The sequence below is a fragment of the Bison bison genome, unplaced genomic scaffold (assembly GCF_000754665.1).
Source record: "Bison bison bison isolate TAMUID 2011002044 unplaced genomic scaffold, Bison_UMD1.0 scf7180017864072, whole genome shotgun sequence".
Taxonomy (NCBI): Eukaryota; Metazoa; Chordata; class Mammalia; order Artiodactyla; family Bovidae; genus Bison; species Bison bison.
The window spans coordinates 10155270-10165326 of record NW_011494644.1 but is presented as its reverse complement, the minus strand read 5'-3'; the positions used below and the strand labels follow the sequence as shown (position 1 = coordinate 10165326).

The 10057-nt window shown below is 52.2% G+C and overlaps 1 protein-coding gene across 1 annotated transcript in view; it reads left to right on the top strand.

Annotated features, from left to right (window-relative positions):
- Window positions 1-8066, top strand: part of GSG1L (GSG1-like) — a 165607-nt gene extending 157541 nt beyond the window's left edge. Inside the window, exon 6 of the mRNA XM_010837241.1 lies at window positions 7488-8066. Coding sequence (XP_010835543.1) covers window positions 7488-7585 — 98 coding nt within the window. The 3' untranslated portion in view covers window positions 7586-8066. The remainder of the gene's footprint in view (window positions 1-7487) is intronic.
- The last annotated feature ends 1991 nt before the right edge of the window (window positions 8067-10057 follow it).

Here is a 10057-nt window from a genome sequence, read left to right as displayed (position 1 = left end):
GCCATAGGGACACAACTGAGCGACTTCACTTTCACTTTTCACTTTCATGCATTGGAGAAGGAAATGGCAACCCACTCTAGTGTTCTTGCCTGGAGAATCCCAGGGACGGGGGAGCCTGGTGGGCTGCCATTTCTGGGGTTGCACAGAGTTGGACACGACTGAAGCGAATTAGCAGCAGCAGCAGCAGCAGCAGGCTTCCCTGGTAGCTCAGATGGTAAAGAATCTCTGCAATGCAGGAGACCCATGTTCGATCCCTGGGTTGGGAAGATTCCCTGGAGAAGGGAATGGCAGCCCACTCCAGTATTCTTGCCTGGAGAATCCCATGGACAGAGGAGCCTGGCGGGCTACAGTCCACAGCATTGCAGAGTCAGACATGACCAAAAGGACTATCACTCACTCACTGGGCTATTCAGCAGCTTCTGGGTGGAAATCGCTGCTTCTGGAGTCATGACTCTTCCCATCCATCCCCCAAAGACACAACCTGAATCATATCTTCTTCACCCCCTCCCAGCCCAAACCCTCCCATGAGAGCATCCTTGGTGGGGTAGGTATGAGGTCTGTGCCGACTCCTCCCGGACATTCCCCAAGAAGCCTTCTCCCACCATCCCACCCCTGCTTCAGCTTTCTTTCAGTCACTCAGCACTCTCGGAATCCTTCTCTGCTAACTCTCTCCCCACTGGAATGGAAATGTCAGGAGGACGGGGACCTTGTCACCACATTCGTGCCTGGAACAGGGTTGCTCCTCAGGACCTTTCCAGTGAATGGTCCAGCTCACTTCATCCTCATATAAGTTCCTTGGATTTCGAGCAACAACGTTATTTTTCTTGGCTTACAAGTCTGGGTGACTCCAAGCTCAAGCTGGGTCATTGTTCTTCTTTATGTCCCTTTTTGCCCCCCTTAGTTCGGGGCAGGCCAGGAATCTGCATCAGGTAAGTCTGATGACGCAGAAGAAACCCCAGGTACAGGAGGAACCCTGTACTCCCTGGGGGGCTGCCGGGTCGCTTACACCTGGCACCCAGCATCTTTGCAGTTGCAGCCCACTGCTCCTTACCCCTCCAGCCTGTGTGCCGGGCTTTCCAGCCTTACAGACCATCTTGCCTTCCTCCAGCCACCATTGCTATGTTTTTCACACCTCCAAAAAGCCTCATTTACCTGCCAAGGACCTATTTCACACTCTGTTCCTTCTGCCTGAAGTGACCTGCTCCCCGCCTCCGTTTGGCAAAAAAAAAAAAAAACTATCGGTGGAATTTTGATCTTCATGGGGCTTTCCAAGTCTAGCTCAGATGTCCAGGAGTAGCTAGCAATCAACCCCCTCTCCGGTCCCAACAGAGGAGGTTGTGTTCACCTCTGCATTTCCCTGCCCTGACATTTGAATAGATGAGAGAGAGAGGTTTACAGTGTTTCCAAGCCCAGCCTTTAGAGTGAAGCTGCTTAGGTTCAGATTCCAGGGGTGAAACCTCAAGGATGTAACCTGTCTGGACCTGGGTTTCTTCATCTGTATGATGGGCATAGTGATGGCACCTAACTTCCATTTTTGAGGATTGCATGAGTCAATGAACGCAGGGCACAGTGAGAACTGGAGGAATGTTTTCTCCTGTCATCTCTCTCTCTTTTTAAATTTATTTCTGGCTGCACTGGGTCTTCGTTGCTTCACTCAGGTTTTTCTCTATTTGTGGTGAGCAGGAGCTGCTTTCTAGCTGCGGGGCACAGGCCTCTCATTGCAGTGGCTTCTCTTGTTACAAAGCACAGGCTCCAGAGCTTGGGCTCAGTAGCTGTGTTGCATGGGCTTAATTGCTCCTCGGCATGTGGGATCTTCCCAGACCAGGAATCAAACCTGTGTCCCCTGCACTGGCAGACGGATTCTTATCCACTGCACCACCAGGGCAGTCCTGCTTTTGTCGTCTCTTCCCCCTCACTAGGCTGTGAGCATTCAGAGGACAGGTCTGCATCTCACTCATGTCTCCAGACCCAGCACCCAGTGGGGAGGCTGACACAGAGTAGGTGCTCAGCAAACAAAGAAACGAAGGAATCAGTGGCTCTGGGGAAAGGTGGCAGGTCCCGTGGACTCAGCCTGATCCCAAGTGTGGAAAAGAGATGAAGAGAATGTAAAACGGTCAGTCCCCAGAAGCTAGACTTGAATGAAGAGAGGGATGGAATTCCATTTGATCTCCTAGGACAAGCCACCCCCAAAGCAGGCTGGAAAACTCAGCCTTCCCCCTAGCAGGAATCCCACACAAACCTGCTCTTCTTCCCTAGTCCTCCATCGTTTATTCTTTCAACAAATCTATGCTCTCAACACTGTGTGTGAAATTGTGCTGAGTGCTGGGGACACAGTGATGAATAAAAGCAGAGCTAGTCTGTGTCCTTGGGTTGTATACAGCCTAGAAAAGGAAAATGGAAGGAAACAAGTGACCAGATATTACCAAATATGAGAGTCTCAGAAGCACCCTCAGGGTAGAGATTGACAGAGCAGGGTTGACCTGGAGAGGCAGTCAGGTAGCCGTGGAAGAGGAGTGATGACGTCACTAACTGGAAGGGTATCCAAAGCCAGACAGCTCAGTGCCAACCTTGATCCATCTCCCTATCTCTCTCCCACATCCTATATTTGTCTGGAGGTAAGAGTTCCAGATTGGGCAGCCGGGACAGTAGGCTCTGGATATGACCCATGAGTCCTGGGGAGAGTAAGTCAGCACCTTGGACAGTGGATGGTGCAGTCCATCTGGCTCTTCTGTATCAGGCGCGGCTCCTACGGGGTCAAGAATGCCAACACCAGACATCTCCCCACCCTCACTGATTGCTCTACCAGCTTCAGAGCACCTTGGACATGTCACTTCCCCTCTGATTGTCCCCATTTCCTTTTCTGCACATTGGTGATGCCATTCTTGGTCTCGACGGGCCCTTCCAACCCAGTGAATTTGTTTTGGAACAGTGATTGTAATTTCATACATTTCAACAGAGCTAAGAGCTGATCTCTTGGGATCTCAGTGCCTTGGGGAATTTCAAGATGGTGATTCTCCACTAAGGGATTGAGATGTTAGGACTGGAAGAGACCGAATGTTAAAAAAAAAACTTCATGTTTAATATCTCGACTAAAAAGAGAAAATAAATCACAACTTCTGAGAACCTCCTATGGGTTGACTACTCTGCTATGCTGGGAGGTGCCAAGGGGATTTAAAACACAGTACTTGCAGCCAACCGTCTGGGTGAGGCCTTGGACAAATCTCTTCCCACCTATGGACCTTGGCCTGCTCATCTGTGAAGAAAGGTGGCTGAACCTCAACCTCCTCTACCCTGAGCATTTTGTTATTTTTACATCTCTCTGAGGTTGCATAATGGAGGGCTTCTAGCAGGGGGGCTTGCTGGGTCTGCTGATGCCTTTACAACTAACATCCATTTGCAGGCCCAGAGAGATGAAGCCACTTGTCGAAAGTCAAACAGCTTAAAAAAAAAAAAAAAAGTCGCTCAGCTTGTTATTGGCAGAGCCTGGATTTGAACCTTTGATGATTGGACTCCAAGTACAGTTCACCCCCAACCCACAAGCCTGTACCCAAAGGAGGAGAGGTTGAGCGAAGAGCCTCTCAAATGTACAGAGAATATGTCCATTTGATCCGGGAAGATGGGGGGGTGCCTAGGCCTCCAGTGCAGGGATCACTCCATCCTCCTCCTGAGTGGTTTCTTCATTTATGAGCTCAGGGCTTGCTCTGGGCCCAGCCAGCTGCTGGGGGCTGCAGGCTCCAGGATGGAGCAGACTCAGTCCCCGCCAGCACTGAGTCTCTCCAGGTTAGTGGCAGGGATCTTGACAACAGAAAGTGACAGTCACGGGAGAGAACGACGTGCAGCTTGGTGTACGGGTGCAGAGGTCCATGGAGTGCTTTGCAGAGGAGGGAGCATTTGGGTGAGGACCCGGGGGCTCAACAGCCAGAGGACAGCAGGGAAGAGCACATGGCCCAGGGACCAGAATGTGCAAAGCCATGGAACAGAGTCAGGGGACAAAGATGCAGGCCAGGGAGAAGTCAGAGGTCAGAAGTGGTTCCTGCAGGCTGAGTCCAGCCTGGGAGATGCTGCTTGGCCCACTGGTGGTTTTAAATGCTTTAAAAGCCTTGTTTGCGTGCTAAGTCGCTTCAGTCGTGTTCGACTTTTTGCGACTCTGTGGACTGCAGTCCACCAGGCTCCTCTGTCCATGGGATTCTCCAGGCAAGAACACTAGAGGGGGTTGCCATGCCCTCCTCCAGGGGATCTTCCCAACCCAGGGGGAAGAAACTGTAACTCCTGTTGCAGGCAAATTCTTTACCGCTGAGCCACCAGGAAGCCCTTGAAAAGCCCTTTAAAATCACTTAGAAGCCAGGAGATTTGATTTCAAAATCCGGATTGTCAGTCTCTCTGAGCGTTTTGGAAGATCGGAGCCCACATTCCCTGGGGCAACAGTTGGCCAGAGCTAAGGAAAGGCTGCTTCTGACCACTTCACCCTGTTATGTCATTGGTTTGGGCCCAGTGGACATGTTAAGGTGGGATTCCCTGATCTGCACCATAAGGATTTTTTTTCCCCCCTGGCTGGTGATTGACCCCAATGTAAAGGGCCCCAGAGAAGGGAAGTGAGTGGGGAGCCGTGGTAGGCCAGTGGGGTACGTGGTGAGGACAGGGCTCCTCCCACTGTAAATGACTCTGGATCCCAAGCCTCTCCTGGGATCCAGGGAACAGGAAGCTTGATTTTTGTTTTGTCCTCGCTGTGTGGCTTGCAGCCCTGAGCAGTGAGGGTGCAGAGCTCTAACCATTGGACAGCCAGAGAATCCCCTGTATTTGATTTTTTTTTAAGATATGTATTTACTTTGGTCTGCATCAGGTCTTGGCCGCAGCATGTGAGATCTTCCGGTTGCGGCGCTCAGGTTTCTCTCCAATTGTGGCTCGGGCTCCAGGCTGCACGAGCTCTGCCGTTTACTTGCTCAGTGGTGTCTGACTCTTTGCGACCCCATGGACTATAGCCCGCCAGACTCTTCTGTCCATGGGATTCTCCAGGCAAGAATACTGGAGAGGGTTGTCATGCCCTCCTCCTGGGGATCTTCCCGACCCAGGGATTGAACCCCAGTCTCCTGCTTGTGGCAGGCGGGCTTAGTTGTCCTGTGGCACCTGGGATCTCAGTTCCTCGGCCAAGGATCGAACCCACGTCCCCTGCGCTGGAAGGCAAATTCTTAAAACCAGCGAGGAAGTCCTAGGAAGCCTGATTTTTACTCAAAGAAGGATAAGGATCACGGCCCCTCCTTTCCCCTAAAAACACATGATCACTTTCCCTCTGTTCCATCAAACTCTCCAAGGTTCTGCTAGTTGGCAACAGTAAGAGCAACTACAATCATTTCTAAATACTCATTTAGAAACACAATCAAACCTTTCTGTACACCAAATATTTGCTTTTCGATTAAAAAAAAAAATCCCAACACCTATATCTTGGCAGCAAGCACTTTCAAAGAATGCAACTGTTTCAGCGACTGGGGCCAAAACAAATGTTTTTCCTAAGGCCAAACGATTCCAGAATGTTTGCCGAATGTTTGCCAAATGTTTTCCACCCCTTTTAAAAAATCTAGTAAAATTAGCAAAGCACCAACATTAAAGAATATTAAAAACAGAAGAAAAGCCAAAGGGGAAGAAAAAAATGACATGTGCACACTCCCCAGCATTGGCACAATCTTCCTCATCTTTGCCTGTTCCCTTCCTGCCTTTGTTATGAGGAAGAATCTCCCAATAGTCAGAGCTGCTTTGGGCATGGAGGAAGAATAATGAGCTGCCCGCCCTTGGAGGTATGCAAGCAAGAATTCTTGGCTTCAGCAGGAATTTCCACCTCAAGGGGCTTGCTCTGAGGGATGTCTGACCCTAAAGGATGAGAAGTTATCTGAGCAGAACACATTTAAAAAGCTGAAGTTTGGAATCAAGAAGAAATTAATTCAACCCAGCAGCAGTGTAGCTGTGAATCCTAAGGCAGCTGCTTATGCTGGCTGAGCCTCAGTTTCCTTATCTGTAAAATAGGTTCAGGCTTTTCGGGACAACCTAGCATGGTGTGTGGACTCTAAGTGCTCCTTTGCAGCTAGTTTGCTTCCTCGCCCTTCACACCCATCCCACTCCCCATTCCAGGCAGTCTCTCCTCCCCACGTTCCTCTTTGTTCTCATCTTTCTGGCTCCAAGGAGTCACCATGGAAGGTTCTCCAGGCGTTGAGCCATCTCTCTCCTGGGCTAGTGGTCTCATAGTGACAAGGCTGGTGGAGCACCATTCAGGGTGGGTGCTCTTAAGAGAAGGAGACCCCTGAGGTCAGAGAGCGGATGTCTGGAGGGCTTCCTATAGGAAGAGAGATTTGAGCTGGGCTTTGAGGGTTCGGTTTGATAGTAGGTACAAGGACATTTGAAGCAGGTCCCAACTTGGAGATGGGAATGGCCTAGTGAGATAGGAAGACATGAAGGTGGTGCTTGGGTGAAGGCAGGGGAGCGAGCTTCCGAGAATCAAGAAAAACAGAAGAGTGAGCGTGCACGTTGGATCAGATGAGCCTCCCAGCCCCTCTGCTTGCCCAGGCGGAGCAGAGGCTGTGGTCATAGAGGCTGCCGCCTGCCTTGGCCCAGGGAGCAGCTCAGGGCTGGCTTTCGGACGTCCACATACTCGCTCGCTCAAGTAAGCGTCAAGTAAGGGTCAAGTAAGGTCGCGGCTCTGGAGTCATCTACACGATTCTCCTTCTAACCCTCCCATAGCGCCTTGAGCATATTGGGAGCACGCAGTGGACCCCAGGGAAGCCGGATGGGGTTGAGGGGTGGTGGGAGACAGGGGAAGCCTTTGGGTGGGTGAAGGGTGGAAAGAGGGTGGGTGGATGGCTTGAGTGGGGTGGATGAAGCGAGGGCAGGTGCGTGTGCAGGGTTGGTGGTTGGGCAGTGGGCAATAGTTGGATGAGAATGTCTGTGAGTTAAGGGCTGGAGACTTGACGTGTGGGTGTGGATGTGTTGGTAGGTTGGGAAGCAGACAAGTAGGTGGGTGAGGTGAAAAGTGGCCGGGTGGGTGGATGGGTGGGTGTTTTGGGTGATGGGTAGATGTGTGTGTGGAGAGCAGGGCTGGTGGGAGTGTTCTGGGCTGCTGCGAGGATGGATGGGATGTTGGCGGGTGTGTGATGTGTTGACAGGTGGGAGATGCTTGACTGGGTTTTAAGGCTTGGGGAGTCATGGTGGGGATAGTGTGTGAGCGGAATGGTGGGTATTTTGGTGGGTTGGTGAGTGGATGGCAGTGGGTGTTGGCAGGCGGATGTCTAGGTGTTGGTGGATGGGTGGGCAGAGAGTGGCTGATGGGGGCGTGGCAGAGACGGAGAGTTGGGTAAGTGGATGGTGAGGTGCTGAATGGAACAGTGAGTGGGTGGAGAGTTGCGTGTGGGTGGACAGATGGGTGGATGGGGAGTGGGAGGGGGCGGTGGCGCATAGGTGGAGGAAGGCAGCTGTCAGCACTGACCACCCTGTCCCCTTGGCAGGACACCAGCCACACATGGGAGATTCCTGGCCCCGGAGCTCTGCACACGAGGCAGCAGAGCTGAACCGCCAGTGCTGGGTCCTGGGGCACTGGGTGTGACCATGAACAGCCTGGTTCCAGACCTCGGGCCATCATCAGCACCAGCCCCCTGCCGCAGGATCACTGGTCTGGTGCCTTTGGAACCTGGCCTGTGTGCTGTGAACTCAGCCAGCGTGCGTGGGAGACACGTGGGCTGCCCTGCCCACGGCTGCCTGGGTCTCAGCGTCCTGGAATTGGGGCCAGGGCGTCTGAGGGGCTGCACAGGGCTGCACAGTATGACTTGGGGACAGCCACTCCTGACTCCTGCCTCCGTCACGTGCAGAGCCCTGCTGGGTGCGGCTGGGATGCTGAGAAGGACACGGACCTTGGCCACTAAAGGGCTGGGACCCACAAGCCAGCCAGGAAGTCTCGGAGGTCCCCTGTTGGGGACAGGGAATGAGTGGGGCTTCTTGAAAGAGGGGCTGTGGCCTTGGCCCCGCAGCGGGGGAGGGTCCCACTGCAGGCACACAGCAGGGACTCAATAAATGCTTGTTGGATCTGTTTTCTTGCTGCGTGTGGAGGCCAGTTGCTCTCTGGGCTGTGGCTGCCCCTTCGTGGCCCCACCCTATCAGGTCTCTAAGGAGCCTGAAGATAAGACAGCCCTGAGTGTGCTGGTCAGGGTTAGATGCTGAAGTGTGGGTGGGTGGGAGGAAAGGGGGGTGGTCCTGTAGCTGAGACTGGGTCGGGGGGGTGGGGTCAGGATAGAGCCAGGCTGGCAGGCTCTCTTGGATTCCAGAGGGTGGGGAGGTGGGTGCCAGGCAGGCAGGACACTGGAGAGGGCCATAGATAGGCCCTCAAACCCAGGCCCTCAGCCACCCTGACCCCCATGGGGACCATTTACCCTGTGTCTAGAGTCACATTTATATCAAACCTTAGGGCTTAGATGCCTGAAGAAACAGATTCCTATTATGAAGATGAGGGAACTTAGGGTCACAGAGATGAAGCATCTTGCCCAAGATCACAGAGCTAGCAAAAGCAGGGTTAAGGGTTTGAATTAGGACTCCTGACTCCAAGAGGCCTTGTCCCTTCCCAAAGGATTTCTAGAAATTTCCCTCAAGGAGAGAATGTTGTTCTTCATTCTTCTATAAACACATCATCCAACCAATCATTCATCGATCCATCCATCCATCCATCCATCCATCATCCACCCATCTATCCTTCCATCCATTCATCATCCATCCATCCATCCATAACCCATCCCCACATCCATTCATCCATCCATCTATCCATTTGTCCATCCATTCATCCACCCATCTATCCATCCATCACCCATCCCCCATCCATTCATCCGTCCATCTATCCATTTGTCTGTCCATTCATCCTCCCATCTATCCATCCATCCATCCATCCATAACCCATCCCCGCATCCATTCATTCATCCATCTATCCATTTGTCCGTCCATTCATCCACCCATCTATCCATCAATCCATTCATCATCCATCTATAACCATCCATCTATCCATTTGTCCGTCCATTATCCACCCATCAGTGGTCATTCTTCCTTTTACCAGACATCCATCCATCCATCCTTTCACGTATCACCTGCCCTCATTATTCAGCCATCCATCTGTGTATCCATCTACTCAATGATACAATTCCTTGTGTTCCTACTGTGTGCCAAACACTGTGGCAGGCACTTGAGATAGGATGCTAATTCAGAGACAGTGTCTGTCCTCAGAGAGCTCACAGATGGGCAGGACACAAACTAGACAGGTGAAGACAGAACAGTGTGTGGAGTGCTCTGGGACCAGGCAGCCTGGGTGCTGATTCCAGCTCCTCTACTTGAGATCGGGGGCACGTTACCTGACCTCTCTGTGCCTCACCCCTATGGGCACGTGGGGATTATCAGTACACATACTTCTTAAAGTTCTTCTGAGGGTAAAGGAGCTAATACACGTGCCTTTAGAACAGAGCCTGGCACATAAACGCTCTGTCGGTCTTTGCTGTTTTCTCAATGAGAGGAAGTTGGCGGGGGGTGGGAGTGTGTGTGTGCTGCAGAAGCCCATAGGCAGCACCTGCTTGTAGGAGGGAGTGGGGCTCGTGGGAGGCTCCTTTGGGAAAATGACATTTAAGCTGAGATACGACGTTGTCTAGATGTCAGGCAGGCAAGAGTGTAGAGGGAAAGAAAGTTGGGAACATCATAGGAACTTTGGGATAGTCTAGATGGCAGATATGTAGAGAGAAAGAAGGGCAGCGGATGAGAAATCAGGCCGCAGATGTTAGTGGAGCCGGAGGGACTGAAGCCTCTTTAGGAAGGATCCACGGGAGATGCTTTCAGGCAAAGCAGGGAGTGCCCAGCTGAGCATCCCAGGAAGGTCTCTGCAGCTCTGGGCAGAGAATAGACGTGGGGGGGATGGCCCCTGTCCTTGTCCTCACCACATGTGAAAGGAGGGGAAAGGGTGAACTGGTTCAGAGTGGAGTTCCTGGGACAGCACGGTGAGGGCAGATTCAGGAGGCAGGCAGGAGGGAAAATGAGCTGATGTGGGAGGGTG